At 32.9% G+C, this 18,549-nt stretch overlaps 2 protein-coding genes across 4 annotated transcripts in view; one reads left to right on the top strand and one right to left on the bottom strand.

The window, feature by feature from the left end:
- LOC6038075 overlaps window positions 1-18,549 on the bottom strand; it is a 554,342-nt gene that overhangs the window by 224,359 nt on the left and 311,434 nt on the right. The window lies entirely within an intron of this gene.
- The window catches only part of LOC6038074, a 69,693-nt gene that overhangs the window by 25,387 nt on the left and 25,757 nt on the right, over window positions 1-18,549 (top strand). Inside the window, 4 exon segments of the mRNA XM_038257663.1 lie at window positions 7,138-7,188; window positions 7,191-7,221; window positions 7,223-7,274; window positions 12,304-12,563. Of these exon segments, the coding sequence (XP_038113591.1) occupies window positions 7,138-7,188; window positions 7,191-7,221; window positions 7,223-7,274; window positions 12,304-12,563 (394 nt within the window).

Genomic DNA, 18,549 nt, shown 5'->3' with positions numbered 1-18,549 from the left:
GAAGCTGCAGACAAAAAGGTAAATCGAGTTCAAAGCTGTAGAGGAAAGTGTCTCTAGTGCTTTCAAAAGCAGTTTTAATAAAATTTTATATAAAATTATGATAGGTGAAATTTTCGTAGGTCCTTCCTTTCCTCCAATCCTTTTCCTTCCAATTTGCAAATTAACTCTATTCAAACAACATTTAAACTAACAAAGTACACTAAAAAGTATTTTTAAATAGCTGAGAAAACTCAAATAAATTGCAAGCTTAGTCAATCGTCTGTATTTAGTTCATATTTTTAATTTGCAAAAAAACTCTCCTCGGTTTACGATACAACAAATCGACGACGTCGTGTTATCTTGTCACATCCGCCATTTTAACGTTCCGAGAAAAACGCCTTTTAATGTTTGACCTTGAATAAGCAAAAAAAAGAGTACAAAATGTAAACAATAACAAACACGTTTTGTTTGGCTGACCATTCTGTGCATTGTCCCGAAGTTTGGTTGAAGTTGGTTGCTGGAGTCCCGAGTTATAATTACAAATGTTTACGGTAGTCTAGCTTGTACGTGCGTCAAACGCATCCTGACCTAAAATTTGGCCAATTGTCAGGGAGTGACAAGATAGCACGACAAGATTGAAACTACTTTCATATGAAAAGTGACAAAAAATTTCGGAGCTTTTTTAATTTTCATTGAATATTTTAGGATTGAAATCGAATTTTAGGGATCTGAGAAGGTCAAAAGATGTGGCATTGTGAGATGCAGAAAATGGCGTTCTTAACTCAAATTGGCCCAAAATGTACGACAAGTTAGCACGACGGCGACGAAATACTTTAACATTTTTCAACTTCAATGAAAAGATAATCGAATTTATTATTTCGGAACCGTCATTATTTTTATTTAAAAATATTTGGCTTTTTGCTTTAAAAAAAAGAAATGTCGAGTACTAATGATTATTTAATATTTTTATTTTAGAAATAAAAAGCATTAAAACATGTTTATTTGTACTACATTTTTAAATATTTATAATCACAAACAATCCAATAATTTGATCAAAATAAATTCTCTTCCAACATGAAAATTAAAAATTACACCAAACAATGAAACATCATAGTATTTCTTGAAAATTTTGAATAACACAACTCGACATTTTGAAGTTGATGTCAGTAACCGCCTCAGTTTCGTCAAGGTATGATAGATTTGGACACGCTGAACACGTTCCAATCGACAGAATTGAATTTTAGTGGATTCCCTGCCAATAAATACAATTTTAAATTTGGGTTCAGATTGTATGGAATTATCGTAAGCGACCATGCGCACCCAATTTACAATTTTATTTATTTGCAGCGTATTCATTGAAATTTAATTCTGTTGATTGGAGCGTGTTCAGGGAGCCCAATTCTATCATACCTTGAGGAAACTGAGGCCTTTACTGACATCAACTTAAAAATGTCGAGTTGTGTTATTTCGAAGCCATTTTGAATATTTCCATAGCATTTGAACGGGCTGGTCAAACAAAATGAACGAGTGAATAATCAAAAATCAGTACCTTCAGAAGAGGTTTTTTGATCGATTTGGTGTCCTTTGTAAAGTTGTAAATCACAACCCTGTTTGAAAAATGTCGCACGTCGTACGAGTTGTCGCACGGTTTTGATTTTACCGTTTCGATATCGATTGGTCGAAAGGACGACAAACGTACGACAAACACTCGACCTGCCCGACATTGTTTTCCATCGATTAACTTTCAATTCGACGTCGATTATCGTCGACGCAAACAGTTTGACAGTTCTCTTCAGTTGATCTTGTTCGGACTTGATTGCAACCGAGCCGAACCAGTTGTTGTTGGTTTTAGGCTTTGGGAGGATTTTGGACAGATTAAAAGTAAGTTGTGTTCTAGGTTGAATTACTTTTTCTGCCGGAGTGGGCGAGCGACCGAATCAAAGTGTCTTATATTCCAGATTTCGATGTTCGTGGCGGTATTGGATGGAGAGAGGAGGACAGGAAATATGGTTTACTCGGCGGGCCATTCCGGAAGACGGGACGGAAGGAACCAGTTTGCGATCGAGGAAGCGGTTGGTGAGTCATGTTTTAGAAACGATGATGGAGGTGTGCTGGAAGTGCGATTGGACGATCGAAATTAAAAATAGGATGAATGGAACATCGCAAATTCTTAACTTTTCAGTCCAATAATTCCAAACTGAAAAATAAAAAAAAAATCTAAAATACTAAAGTTTAAAAAAACTTCAACGCTGATTTGATTTGATAATTGTAAAACTAAATTATAAAGTTTTTCTTTCTTATTTAAAATTCTAGCATATTGTGCAAATTTTTAAAATTCTCAAATTTCTTGCATCTAAAATTCCCCTAATTCCTAAATACTAAAATTCTTCAATTCATAAATACAAAAAATCTAACATTATAAAGTTCTTTAAATTTCTAAAACGTTAGTCGCACGAGTTGGAATTTTGAATTCGAAAATTCTAAACATTATAAGTTCTAAAATTCCAAAATTGTAAATTCTAAAAATGCTGAAATTAAAATAATTTATATTTAAAAAAAAAATACAAATTCTAATAATTAAAAAAAATTGAGAAATGAAAAAAATACAAGGTGCAAATATTATACAACATTAAAAAAAATACAAAGTAATTTTTTAAAGTTTTAAAAATGTTATAGTTTATATATATCTTTTTAAATATTTTAAACTTTAAAAAATCTTTTAAAAAATCAAAAAATTCTTAAATTTAGAAATTTTAAATTGGAAACAATCTACAATCTATGATTTTTGAAAATTTTCAAGGATTTTACAATGTTTTTCAAAAAAAAAATACTATTAAAAACAGGAGTTATAAAAATATCACAAATTGAAATTAATTATTTTGGTATTGAGGTACTCTAAAATTTTAAAATTCAGAAAATTTGAATTTAAGAATTTTAGAATTTCAGAATTTTAGAACATTAGAATTTTAGAAATTTAGAATTTTAGAATTTTAGAATTTTAGAATTTTAGAATCTTAGAATTTTAGAATTTGATGATGATGGTGATTTGATTGATGAGATTGGGTCATACAAAAATGCTGAAATTTGTAAACGTTTGATCATTAATTTTTTTAAGCATTCTCAAATTTGGTACAATTTTTAAATAATAATTATATTTTCGGATTTTAAAACTTCTTGCAATAATTTGAGTTTTATATGTTTTTAAATTATTATTTTTTAGATGTCTTCATTTATAATTGTTTTTAAATGTATAAATTTTGATATCTCTTGATTACTTTTTCAAAACAACCAATGGGCCATGGACATGAACATAGGACCTTTTGTAAAAGTAAGCGAGAATTTATAAATTGAGTTTTTCTTTACAGTTCAAAAATAATAAAAATAAAAATGAAATTTTATTGTCTTGAAATTATATTATTATTATTTTTGAAATCAGAATTTAATTTATAAATTCTTGCCAATTGTTGACTGATGATATATTTTTCAGGCAACAAACATATTCCAATCTGGTCCTGCCGGAAACGTGTCGTAGAACCCACGGAAGCAGCCACTTTTCTCGGACTCGTACTTCGAGTCCGTTGTCTCGTACTCCGGTAAACATCAATCCGTCGGAGATCCAAGATTGGCGTCGCATCCGGGTTTTGATCAGCTCGTCGAGGAGCAAAAGTTCAACACGACAAAGATGCTGCCACGGCCGCCTCAGAAGAACACCAACATCCAAGCCGGAAGCTGCGGTCAAGGCAAATCTCGAAGGAAGCCAAGTTGGCGAAGAATCAGCAAAACGCAAGTGAAATTAGGTGAACAAGTGAATATTTTAGTAAATTTTTGACAGCTTGAATAAAAAAATCAATAAAAACAAAACAAACAGTTTTTCAACTGCAACATAACCTAAAAAACCGAAATGACAGCACACGACAATAGCACGACATTCTAAATAACAAAACCGTGCGACGTCGGTCGAATGTCGTACGACAATGTCGTACAATTTCGATCATCGATCGCACGACAAATCGACGTCGTCGTGCTATCATGTCGCAACCGCCATTTCGACGTTCCGAGAAAAACGCGTTTTAATGTTTGACCTTGAATATACAAAAACGAGAGCACGCAATGTAAACAATAACAAACACGTTTTGTTTGGCTCACCATTCTGTGCATTGTCCCAAAGTTTGGTTGAAGTTGGTTGCTGGAGTCCCGAGTTATAATTACAAATGGGTAGTCTAGCTTGTACGTGCGACAAACGCATCCTGACTGTGAGTGACAAGATAGCACGACAAGATTGAAACTACTTTTATATATAAAGTGACAAAAATGCACGGAGTTTTCGGTTTTTGTTGAATATCTCAGGATTGAAATCGAATTTTGGGGATCTGTGACGGTCAAAGGTGAGGCATTGTGAGCTGCACAATATGGCGTGCTTAACTCAATTTGACCCAAAATGCACGTACGACAAGTTAGCACGATGGCGACAAAATACGACATTTTGGTGCAAAAACGTATGACATTCGTGCGAAAGTCGCACGACATTGTCGTGTGACGTCGTACGATTGCACGGACGACAAACGACGGACGTCTGACGGACTTTTCAGTCAGGAATCAGTACTCAGATTCAGATAAATGTAGGCACAGGAAAAATATCCGTGATGTTTCTATTTGAATTTTTAACACTTAAATTTCAAATCCCGGAGTAAGATTTTTGAAATATGTTTTAAGGGACTATAAAAGGAACCATTCCCATTAAAATTTGAGATGAAGCGAAATCTGGTACTCGAGAAATGCATTATTGAAAAAATGTGAGTTTGGGAAGAAAAATACAACAATATTGTTAGTAAAAAAAATAAGATGCGAAATCAATTTTGCAATCAAACCGTTCTTAATTTAGTGCGATCCAGTAAACTATTTTTAATGATTAAGCATTTCTAAGTTGTTTTTTTTTAAATTTTCTTCAATTTTTAAAACAAAAAAAAAACTTAAGGATGGAAAAGTGCCACTGCAACACATATTTTCAAAAGCTCTTACATTTTTTTTTAATTTGTTTAGTCTTTTGGTGAAAATTCCACTATCTTCTTTTTAGAACTTTTGGTCAATGGATAACTTAACTTTTCCTGTTTGTTTTTGTTTCATTGCAGTATTTTAACTTGAATTTATCTTGCAATGTTTTTTTTTTGCCAGTTAATTTTTCAGATGTTTTACTCATTATAACTTTTTTTCATATATTTTTAAAGTGTAGAAGAAGCTCAGGAAATAGTCTAGGATATCACAAAAAAACTGTAAATTTATTTTCTCCACATCAAAGCTTGTCATATTTACAAACGTCGTCGTACGTCGTATACGTCGTATATTCGTCAATTTTGAGGTAAAGATGCAGTTTGGTTCGAAATCATGTAAACTATCAGAAAAACCAATAAAATTAAGTACCGTAAACTAGGGTGACTTTGATAGCCAGGGGTGACTTTGATAGGTTTTTCCCAAGTAACATTTTTTTCCAGGAGTTCTACAAGAGCTCTTCAAGATAGCTACAGCATAGCAGTTTGGACCACGGTAGGATAAAATTCTCTTCAAAACTTTTTCAGGAGTTTGGAAGAGTACTTGAAGATAGTTTTATCCTACCGCGGTCCAAACTGCTATGCTGTAGCTATCTTGAAGAGCTCTTGTAGAACTCCTGGAAAAAAATGTTACTTGGGTTCATATGTCCGTCAAATTAATATCTAAACATTTTTGAGGAATTTGAGTATGTAAGCATTAAGCATTAAGGGATAGCTTATTATTGAACATATATGCAAAAATGTGACTGTTACATAGGATGTATCAGAATTAGCCCGATCAGACGGTAATAACTAAATTCATGCCATTTCAATAACAAATACTGTTAAAATAACAAAAAATGTTATGGAATCTTCTTGAAAAATCCATTTTTGCATAATGGTTTAATAACAGTTTATGTTATCATAACAAAATTTGTTATTGGTCTGATATTGATTGAAAGCAAAAACAACATGGGAATAACAAATTTTGTTATGGAAGAATATCTCCAAATGTTATTGGGATGATCGGATTAGTTGTTAAAATAACAAAAAATAATAACAAAGATTTGTTCGAAGAATAACTAAAAGTGTTATTAGTCTGTTATTACAATAACATCCAATAACAAAAATTTCATAACGTCGAATAACAAATCTTGTTATAAATAACATCAAATGTTATTGGCTTAGTATTTGCTAATAACAAAAAATGTTATTCCCAAGTTATTTCCGTCTGCTCGGGAGTGGCCAAATCAAATTTCTATTAATGTCACCCCGGGCTATCAAAGTCACCCCAGTTTACGGTATTTTGTTATAGAAAACTGGAGAAATCATCTGGGATGGACTCGATTAGAGTGGCAAAGTTCAAGTATAAAACAGTGAGACTAGTTGCCAAAGCTAGTTCTAAGCGAGTAGGGCTGAGCTCCATTCACTTCAACCGTCAACAGCCAACTAAATCTAAAAAGATGATCTACTCATATTTACAATGGGAAAGCTGAGCAGGACCAATGGACCATGCAAAGAAATTATTATTTATATTTTTCGTGTAGGCAACAGTTCCCTAAAAGGTTGGAACTCTCCTATAGAAAAAAAAATTGCGTAAAAAATTCGTAAAAAATGAATTTTAAAAATCAATCTTAACATTTAAAAATTTCAAAAACAAAAGTGTATAACCATATTAAAAGGTAACCCTTGAATCAATAATTTTAAAACTAAATAGCAAATTCCGGTGAGCTGCTACCTTTTTAACAATAAAGCAAACGTCTCTCGATCATTTTAATCAAAGTTGCAATTTGGCCAATTCACGTAGAACTGTTTTGAAGTGGTTCAAACAAAGAAAAAAAAAACATTTTTATATCTTTTCAAAGACATATCACCTAAGGCATTATTCACTATCGTCTTCGTCATTGTCATTAAAATAAAGTCTGAAATGCAACAGTTGCCAGCAATCATCGCGAAGTGCCCCGTCAACAGCGGCGATTCCAATTTCAGTTCAATAAACAGCAATTCCGTCGTCCATTATCCCCCGAGGAGCAAAAATTTCCTTTTGAAAAGCACACAATGTTCTGCATCCAGGAGAAAAGCCATTATATTCGCTAATTTCTGCCTCTTTCTATCTTTCTTTTCTCTCAACAAGTGGACCGCTCGCTGTGGATGGGCATCCTGTAGGCGCTGACGTCGGGCAGCGGGTCGCGGTGGCCCTGCTCCAAGGATCGGCCGGCCTTAATCGGTGTGGCCATTTCCGCCTCGCTGCTGCCGCCGGTGGTCAATTGTGTGAGTACCTTCGGGTTGCAAATGCAAGGCGATTTTTTTTTTTCTTGCAACTTCTTCTTCAGTGTGGTGGTGGTCGGAAATTGTGAGTCCGGGAATTATCGGACCGGCTCTAGGGGGCTATTTGGAGTGAAATATGTTGAAATGAAAATGGTGGAATTCTTTGGCAAAGGTTGCAGCAATTATCGCTTTCTATAACCACATTCTCACGGGGAAAAATAATTGCTTTTTGAATTCTTTGGACTTTGGACTTTGAACGATGAATATTGACACATTGGACATATTTACATTTGGACATTTGGACATTTGGACATTTGGACATTTGGACATTTGGACATTTGGACATTTGGACATTTGGACATTTGGACATTTGGACATTTGGACATTTGGACATTTGGACATTTGGACATTTGGACATTTGGACATTTGGACATTTGGACATTTGGACATTTGGACATTTGGACATTTGGACATTTGGACATTTGGACATTTGGACATTTGGACATTTGGACATTTGGACATTTGGACATTTGGACATTTGGACATTTGGACATTTAGACATTTGGACATTTGGACATTTGGACATTTGGACATTTAGACATTTGGACAATTGGACATTTGGACATTTGGACATTTGGACATTTGGACATTTGGACATTTGGACATTTGGACATTTGGACATTTGGACATTTGGACATTTGGGCATTGAAAAATTAAAACATTCAATGATGTTTATTACTTCCCAGAAACACGATTGAGCATGTTTTATTAACAATCGCAATTGATGTAGTTCAATGTTATGTACATTCAAAAAAGGTATCAGCAAAAAACAATCCCAACTGACACGAGTCCAATTGTCGCAACAACTCAATCTGTACGGAACCAGTTCAACCGTGAGGACGCTCGACCTGTATCGATGCCGCTGCAAAGTGACTCGTTTGATTTGATTTCAACCTGGACTCTCTCTCCATACACACAGGTTCAGTGTGTTCTGGGAACCCCTTTTCCCAGACAGAATGAACATTTGTGCCTGCCCAATTGCCGATACCCTCCCTGGGCAGTAGAAAAACTCGTGTTCGAACGAAAAAGGACTGACAAGTTGGACGTGGGCAAAAGAGGAACGAACTTTTTTTGTTGCCCAAACAACTGTAGCACTTGCAGTGGCCTCAGGCCCACGGAGTGGTACGGATTGTTGACGGACGTACAATTGACTTGTTGAAAATCAATTATTTCGGTACACACCAGGGATTTGAGAAGAGATTTTTTTTTCTCTGAGTGTGGGATGTTTGATTGCATTTTGATTTGTGGTTTTGGTGAGCTTCCTTGAATTAGACGCTGATTTAATTTTCCATTCACTTTTCAAGGAACATTATTGCTCTTCACAACTGACTTATAATTCTATTTGAATTGTTTTCGTTTGAAAAAGAAAATCACCATACTTACAAGTTTCAGTTCAACAGAAACAGTAAGCCAATTCAATTCCAACACGATGACGTCTTTCGGGAAAATTTGATAAAATGTCGTTAAATTTAGCCTGATGACATCGAGCAGTTCCCAGCGGGGAATAATTTATTCAGCAGCTTACGCTTTCAAAATTAATCGTCCCCCAAGTTCTATTTCCATCGTCGAGTACAGAAGGCAGCAGCAGTCAAAGATACAGACAGGAAATAAAATTGACATTAATGGGAAGTGATGACATTGTGTCGCTTACTTTCTAAAAGTTGATTTCCGGGGACAAATCAAATTAAAAGTGTTTGGAGTGACGGAAGTCGCACTTATTCATCCGCGATTTTCAGTTTGATAAATGAGAATGATAATTTTAAACGATAAGAGTTGATTTTGTTTGGCACATTTTAGGAGACAGCACTACTGGAATAACCAACAAAAAAGACAAAAAGACAAAAAGACAAAAAGACAAAAAGACAAAAAGACAAAAAGACAAAAAGACAAAAAGACAAAAAGACAAAAAGACAAAAAGACAAAAAGACAAAAAGACAAAAAGACAAAAAGACAAAAAGACAAAAAGACAAAAAGACAAAAAGACAAAAGACAAAAGACAAAAAGACAAAAAGACAAAAAGACAAAAAGACAAAAAGACAAAAAGACAAAAAGACAAAAAGACAAAAGACAAAAAGACAAAAGACAAAAAGACAAAAAGACAAAAAGACAAAAAGACAAAAAGACAAAAGACAAAAGACAAAAGACAAAAAGACAAAAGACAAAAAGACAAAAGACAAAAGACAAAAAGACAAAAAGACAAAGACAAAAAGACAAAAAGACAAAAAGACAAAAAGACAAAAAGACAAAAGACAAAAAGACAAAAGACAAAAAGACAAAAAGACAAAAAGACAAAAAGACAAAAAGACAAAAAGACAAAAAGACAAAAAGACAAAAAGACAAAAAGACAAAAAGACAAAAAGACAAAAGACAAAAAGACAAAAAGACAAAAGACAAAAAGACAAAAAGACAAAAAGACAAAAAGACAAAAAGACAAAAAGACAAAAAGACAAAAAGACAAAAAGACAAAGACAAAAAGACAAAAAGACAAAAAGAAAAGACAAAAAGACAAAAAGACAAAAAGACAAAAAGACAAAAAGACAAAAAGACAAAAAGACAAAAAGACAAAAGACAAAAAGACAAAAAGACAAAAAGACAAAAAAGACAAAAGACAAAAAGACAAAAAGACAAAAAGACAAAAAGACAAAAAGACAAAAAGACAAAAAGACAAAAAGACAAAAGACAAAAAGACAAAAGACAAAAAGACAAAAAGACAAAAAGACAAAAAGACAAAAAGACAAAAAGACAAAAAGACAAAAAGACAAAAAGACAAAAAGACAAAAAGACAAAAAGACAAAAAGACAAAGACAAAAAGACAAAAGACAAAAAGACAAAAAGACAAAAAGACAAAAAGACAAAAGACAAAAAGACAAAAAGACAAAAAGACAAAAAGACAAAAAGACAAAAAAAGACAAAAAGACAAAGACAAAAAGACAAAAGACAAAAAGACAAAAAGACAAAAAGACAAAAAGACAAAAGAGAAAAAGACAAAAGACAAAAAGACAAAAAGACAAAAAGACAAAGACAAAAAGACAAAAAGACAAAAAGACAAAAAGACAAAAAGACAAAAAGACAAAAAGACAAAAAGACAAAAGACAAAAAGACAAAAGACAAAAAGACAAAAAGACAAAAAGACAAAAAGACAAAAAGACAAAAAGACAAAGACAAAAAGACAAAAAGACAGACAAAAAGACAAAAAGACAAAAAGACAAAAAGACAAAAAGACAAAAAGACAAAAAAGACAAAAGACAAAAAGACAAAGACAAAAAGACAAAAAGACAAAAAGACAAAAAAGACAAAAAGACAAAAAAACAAAAAGACAAAAAGACAAAAAGACAAAAGACAAAAAGACAAAAAGACAAAAGACAAAGACAAAAAGACAAAAAGACAAAAAGACAAAAGACAAAAAGACAAAAAGACAAAAGACAAAAAGACAAAAAGACAAAAAGACAAAAAGACAAAAGACAAAAAGACAAAAAGACAAAAAGACAAAAAGACAAAAAGACAAAAAGACAAAAAGACAAAAAGACAAAAAGACAAAAAGACAAAAGACAAAAAGACAAAAAGACAAAAAGACAAAAAGACAAAAAGACAAAAAGACAAAAAGACAAAAAGACAAAAAGACAAAAAGACAAAAAGACAAAAAGACAAAAGACAAAAAGACAAAAAGACAAAAAGACAAAAAGACAAAAAGACAAAAAGACAAAAAGACAAAAAGACAAAAAGACAAAAAGACAAAAAGACAAAAAGACAAAAAGACAAAAAGACAAAAAGACAAAAAGACAAAAAGACAAAAAGACAAAAAGACAAAAGACAAAAAGACAAAAAGACAAAAAGACAAAAAGACAAAAAGACAAAGACAAAAAGACAAAAAGACAAAAAGACAAAAAGACAAAAAGACAAAAAGACAAAAAGACAAAAAGACAAAAAGACAAAAAGACAAAGACAAAAAGACAAAAAGACAAAAAGACAAAAGACAAAAAGACAAAAAGACAAAAAGACAAAAAGACAAAAAGACAAAAAGACAAAAAGACAAAAAGACAAAAAGACAAAAAGACAAAAAGACAAAAAGACAAAAAGACAAAAAGACAAAAAGACAAAAAGACAAAAAGACAAAAAAAGACAAAAAGACAAAAGACAAAAAGACAAAAAGACAAAAGACAAAAAGACAAAAAGACAAAAAGACAAAAAAACAAAAAGACAAAAAGACAAAAAGACAAAAAAACAAAAAGACAAAAAAAGACAAAAAGACAAAAAGACAAAAAGACAAAAAGACAAAAAGACAAAAAGACAAAAAGACAAAAAGACAAAAAGACAAAAAGACAAAAAGACAAAAAGACAAAAAGACAAAAAGACAAAAAGACAAAAAGACAAAAAGACAAAAAGACAAAAAGACAAAAAGACAAAAAGACAAAAAGACAAAAAGACAAAAGACAAAAAGACAAAAAGACAAAAAGACAAAAGACAAAAAGACAAAAAGACAAAAAGACAAAAAGACAAAAAGACAAAAAGACAAAAAGACAAAAAGACAAAAAGACAAAAAGACAAAAAGACAAAAAGACAAAAAGACAAAAAGACAAAAAGACAAAAAGACAAAAAGACAAAAAGACAAAAGACAAAAAGACAAAAAGACAAAAAGACAAAAAGACAAAAAGACAAAAAGACAAAAAGACAAAAAGACAAAAAGACAAAAAGACAAAAAGACAAAAAGACAAAAAGACAAAAAGACAAAAAGACAAAAAGACAAAAAGACAAAAAGACAAAAAGACAAAAAGACAAAAAGACAAAAAGACAAAAAGACAAAAAGACAAAAAGACAAAAAGACAAAAAGACAAAAAGACAAAAAAACAAAAAGACAAAAAGACAAAAAGACAAAAAGACAAAAAGACAAAAAGACAAAAAGACAAAAAGACAAAAAGACAAAAAAAAAACAAATTATGAGCTGTATAACATGTATCTTAATTCCCCCTCACAGGGACTTTTCTGGGCGCTGGCCTGCATCTGGCTGATCTACGAGGACATTAAGATGCCCCACCTCAAGGGAGAACCGTTCGTCGGCAACTCCAGCTACCAGTTTCTGTACACCAATTACATCCCAACGGAGTTCTTAATTAATGGTATCGTTTCCGGCCTCCTCACAGTCATCAACGTCATCTGCATCTTCGCCACAGCTATCATCGTACTCAAGATCAAGGAAGTTGCGGCACCGTACACGTCGAGTCCGGATCTGCGAAGGTGGGTGACTTCCGGTGGCAATTTTTGAGGGTTTGGGAGAGGGTGCTCGAACATGGACTGGTAATTGGATCCTGGGGGTTTCCGGTTTTAAAAAGACCCGGTTATTCTTGAAGATTGAAAAAAATGCTTAAAATATTATCAAAAGCAGAATATTCTTCAATTTATGAATAAACATCCCATCTTATTAATTCAAACTGCCCTGTAGGCTGGCCAACCGAGAGATTAGCAGGGATAAATAAATCCACCCTCACCGCAAGTCCCTCATCCGGTCCAAACTGTACCACCAAGCTCCAAGCAACGCAAATTAATTGAGGCAGTATTTTTGAAATTCAAATCCAGCCAAATTTCCCCACTACAGTGAGTCGTTGTTGGGCAGAAAAAGTAAAATATTTTCGCCACTTGACAGCTGAAAAATTGAACTTTGTCGATTGGTTTTTGGGCGGAAAATGGATGGCTTTTCCGCCTGTTGCGGCAGCGACGTGCTGTTAAGGAGGGGGACTTTGGGTGCGAAATTGATTGACGACTTTTGCCTAATAAGTAAGTTCTCCCCAGAAGGGGGACGTTTGATTGGTTTGGGCCTTCCCGAGCAGACGGAAATAACTTGGGAATAAAATTTTTTGATAGTTGAAAATACTAGGCCAATAAAATTTTATGTTATTTATAGCAAGATTTGTTATTCGTCGTTATGATTTTTTTGTTATTGGATTGTAATTGTAATAACATGCTAATAACATTTTGAGTTATTCTTTGAACAAATTTTTGTTATTATTTTTTGTTATTTTAATAACTAATCCGATCATCCCAATAACAGTTGGAGTTATTCTTCCATAACAAAAAATGTTATTCCAAAGTTGTTTTGGCTTTCAACCAATATCAGACCAATAACAAATTTTGTTATGATACGGTTATTGAATTCTTATTCAAAAATGGATGTTTCAAGAAGAATCCATAACATTTTCTGTTATTTTAACAATATTTGTTATTGAAATGGCATGAATTTTGTTATTACCGTCTGCCCGGGTTTGATTTTACGAATTTTTAAACGTTGTTACAATTTTTATTGATTTTAAAAAAAAACAAGCAAGTTTTAATTATTTGGCCTCAGATTCTTACTATAAAAACATTTGCAAAATGTAATTGCAGGTACGCAAAGGCCATGAATAAGTTTTTTATACCTTATCAAATATTGGAGCTGATTTTAAATTTATAAAATATTTGAACCGTTAGTGAGTCTTCACTGTTTCGGAGCTTTTAGACTTTGTTAGACATTGTTTTAGTTTCAAATTTTTATAAAGGATAGACAAAAACATGAACTTATTTTTGAAATTTACATTTTTTTTCTGAAAATTTTAACCTTAATTCGAAAACCGTGCGTTTAGTTCAGAACTATTAGAAGTATTGTAATTCATAATTCAATTTTAAATCCAAAAACGAATTAAGATGCTTTTTTGGTGCATTTTCTAAACAAATTCATAACGTCCGAGGCACAAACAAAAAAAAACCGAGTGTTACACCATTTATGATGAAACTCTTTTGCACAACATTAAACATTCAAGTTTAAATGCAATGTGATGTAAAATTGCAAATTATACGTCAATCATGATTTTACGTGTGATTCAACGTCGAATCTCAAGTTTACATTAACTGAGTTTACATTTTCACAGTTCAAAATATAGCACTTTTTAGACCACTTAAAAAATCAACAAAAAGGAAAAAAATAGTTTGTCAAAACAAAAAATTTTAATAGTCCTAATCTAACTTACAATTTTGCCAAAAACACCAAGTCGATCAGAAAATTCCTTTTCAAGATACAGTTTTTGAATGTTTTCATAGCACTTTTCTATGGACAGCCCTCAAATGAGCGGTTTTGAGAAACCAATGCAATATATCTTATTTGGACCTAAGGAACCGTTGGGTAAAGTTTTACTCCGATCAAAAAATACAACTGAAAGCCGATTGGCGAAAACGTAGAGAATTGCTTTATTATTTTTTTTTATAGAATAGGATTCTTATTTTTGCTAACAAATTCGACGAAATCGCTCTTTATAAATTAATTTTAGTTTTTGTATTTTTTAATCCCGCTGAAACATTTTTGGTTCCTTCGGTATGCCCAAAGAAGCCATTTTGCATCATTATATACAGAAAAAAAAGTTGAATTTTGGAATGTTGAAAATTTGGTAGGTTGAATATTACCCCTTTTTTGGGTAATATTCCATAAAAAATGTGTAAAAATGTGAACCTGATGAATATTCATCAAAAACTGATGAAAATTCATCATTTTCTGGGGTAAAATTCATCATTTTTTTAGCCTCAAAATCTGTCACCATTTCCTGATGAATATTACCATATTTTTTTTTCTGTGTATGATATGGGCCATTCCAGGTCAACTGAGTACACTTTTGGACTCGACCTTCACCGATTTGGACCAAACTTGGAGGGAACGTTTATCCATCGAAAGTTAACAGAAATCCCAAGTTTGGTGCTGATTGGACCTTCCCTCTATTTTTGGCACCGCCCTCTTTTTTGGCGATTTTCTAAAAAAAAAAATTCTTTTAATCATAACTTTGCAACTATTTGAGCAAAAGACTTTCTATAGGTTGCATTTTATAGAAAATAGTCCAAGGAATTCGATAAAAATAAAATTTTAACCCTTAAATGCCCACTAATATTATATTTTAACGTTTTAAGTATAAAAAATCAGTTTTGACCAATTGATTATATTTTTATTTTTTTTATTTTATCACTATCGTGTTTCCCGGACAATTTTACATAATAATCAATGTAGACTTCAAACTAAAATGAACTATTGAGGAGATACAGCGATTTTACTGAAAAAAGTTTGATTTTGCGCAGCACTCGGAAGTTCATGGTGTACTTTTCAACAAAAAGGAATGAATCTCGCATAATTCGGTTTTTATATGTGGGTAATTCTCCGCCAACTCACACAGCAGTTGCCCCGACCCCTCTTCGATTTGCGTGAAACTTAGTCCTAAGGGGTAACTTTTGTCCCTGATTACGAATCCGAGGTCCGTTTTTTGATATCTCGTGACGGAGGGGCGGTACGACCCCTTCCATTTTTGAACATGTGAAAAAATAGGTGTTTTTCAATAATTTGCAGCCTGAAACGGTGATGAGATAGAAATTTGGTGTCAAAGGGACTTTTATGTAAAATTAGACGCCCGATTTGATGGCGTACTCAGAATTCCGAATAAACGTATTTTTCATCGAAAAAAACACTAAAAAAGTTTTAAAAATTCTCCCATTTTCCGTTACTCGACTGTAAAAAATTTTGGAACATGTCATTTTATGGGAAATTTAATGTACTTTTCGAATCAACATTGACCCAGAAGGGTCATTTTTTCATTTAGAACAAAATTTTTCATTTTAAAATTTCGTGTTTTTTCTAACTTTGCAGGGTTATTTTTTAGAGTGTAACAATGTTTTACAAAGTTGTAGAGCAGACAATTACAAAAATTTTGATATATAGACATAAGGGGTTTGCTTATAAACATCACGAGTTATCGCGATTTTACGAAAAAAAGTTTTGAAAAAGTTGGTCGTCATCGATCATGGCCATTCATGGTCACCCGCGACAGACACGGACGACGAAACAAAGAGAAACGCAAAAAGTAACTTTTTCAAAACTTTTTTTCGTAAAATCGCGATAACTCGTGATGTTTATAAGCAAACCCCTTATGTCTATATATCAAAATTTTTGTAATTGTCTGCTCTACAACTTTGTAAAACATTGTTACACTCTAAAAAATAACCCTGCAAAGTTAGAAAAAACACGAAATTTTAAAATGAAAAATTTTGTTCTAAATGAAAAAATGACCCTTCTGGGTCAATGTTGATTCGAAAAGTACATTAAATTTCCCATAAAATGACATGTTCCAAAATTTTTTACAGTCGAGTAACGGAAAATGGGAGAATTTTTAAAACTTTTTTAGTGTTTTTTTCGATGAAAAATACGTTTATTCGGAATTCTGAGTACGCCATCAAATCGGGCGTCTAATTTTACATAAAAGTCCCTTTGACACCAAATTTCTATCTCATCACCGTTTCAGGCTGCAAATTGTTGAAAAACACCTCTTTTTTCGCATGTTCAAAAATGGAAGGGGTCGTACCGCCCCTCCGTCACGAGATATCAAAAAACGGACCTCGGTTTCGTGATCAGGGACAAAAGTTACCCCTTAGGACAAAGTTTCACGCAAATCGAAGAGGGGTCGGGGCAACTTTTCCCGATTTCGTGTGAGTTGGTAGAGAATTACCCATGTGAGAAACTTATTTCGGATTTGAATTCATAGGACAGAGTGCAGTGCAAAATCAAACTTTTTTCAGTAAAATCGCTGTATCTCGCCAATAGTTTATTTTAGTTTGAAGTCTATATTGATTATTATGTAAAATTGTCCGGGGAACACGATGGCGATAAAAAAAAATATAATCAATTGGTCAAAACTGAATTTTTATACTTAAAACGTTAAAATATAATATTAGTGGGCATTTAAGGGTTAAAATTTTATTTTTATCGAATTCCTTGGACAATTTTCTATAAAATGCAACCTGTAGAAAGTCTTTTGCTCAAATAGTTGCAAAGTTATGATTAAAAGAAAATAAAGTTTTTTAGAAAATCGCCAAAAAAGAGGGCGGTGCCAAAAATAAAGGGATGGTCCAATCAGCACCAAACTTGGGATATCTGTTAACTATCGATAGATAAACGTTCCCTCCAAGTTTGGTCCAAATCGGTGAAGGTCGAGTCCAAAAGTGTACTCAGTTGACCTGGAATGACCCATATATGAAAATTCAAAAATCTGAATCTTTTGAAGGAATTTTTTGATCGATTTGAAGTCTTCGGCACAGTAGTAGGTATGGATAAGGACTACACTGAAAAAATTATACACACTTTTGTATGGACAGCTGTCAAATTTGTATGGAAAATTATATGGAAAAACTAATGATGCAAAACTGGCTTCTTTGGGCATACCGAAAGCACCAAAAAAGTTTCAGCCGGATTAAAAAATACGAAAAAAAATCGAATGACTGAAATCTCAGAGAATTGTTCAATGAATTAAATTCAACTTAAATGTACTATTATAGCTTCACAAACCTAATTAAGCTTCCATTGGCAGGAAAGTCCAACATTTTGATCGACTTTCTGAATATTTCATTAATTTATTTAAAAGCATAGACGAGGATTCCACGTAAACACAAAAAACTCTACAATATCGGATAAAATATGGCTTCGTTAACAGTTCGTTCACATAAATCAGGTACCAATTTGGCAGCCATTAAAAGTTTGCCATTATTCTGGGACTTCTGGAGTTTTTTTGCGCATTATCAAGAGATGGATTTCCCGGTCCATTGAGGGCAAATGAGGGTGGTTGAGACTGCTTTAATATCTGTTCAAAAAGTGTGATATCAATACAAAGGAACAATTATTGTTTAAAAAAATAATAATTATTGAATTTGTAAAACTCATTGACCTCTTTCCAACAATTATAATTAAACAAACAAGAGAGCGATTGAGCTTAACAAAAAATCACAACTTGTGTTCAAGCAAAACAACTGCACCAAACACCAGATAAGAATTGGCAAATTGATGGTACCGACAGGTTTGCAAAATTATTCATGCACCCAGGAAAAAAAATCCGATTCCGGCTCTCATCACCAGATAGATTGCTGGAAATGCAATTTTCATTTTCCTATTTGCACTCAGCAATCCACAAGCAAATTTGAGAGGTTTTTTTTTGTTGTTGATGCCCAGTATTCCCTTGAGACCGAAATCAAATCCCTGCCTTGTCGTCCCAACCAGTGGGCGGGTGTGTGAATTCCGAGTAAACTCAAATCTATTTTTCATCAGGTGTTGAAAGGATGCCCAACAACAGGGTCTTCCGTTTCCTGTATGACCTGGGCTTCTCGGTCGTCCTTTGGATCTCCTTTTGAAACGGGGGTAGGGTGGGAATACCAAACCTCACCAAATAAACTC

Source organism: Culex quinquefasciatus, chromosome 2, assembly GCF_015732765.1.
Source record: "Culex quinquefasciatus strain JHB chromosome 2, VPISU_Cqui_1.0_pri_paternal, whole genome shotgun sequence".
Lineage (NCBI taxonomy): Eukaryota > Metazoa > Arthropoda > Insecta > Diptera > Culicidae > Culex > Culex quinquefasciatus.
Note: the sequence above shows the minus strand (reverse complement) of the source record. Positions and strands in the feature narration are given on the sequence as shown.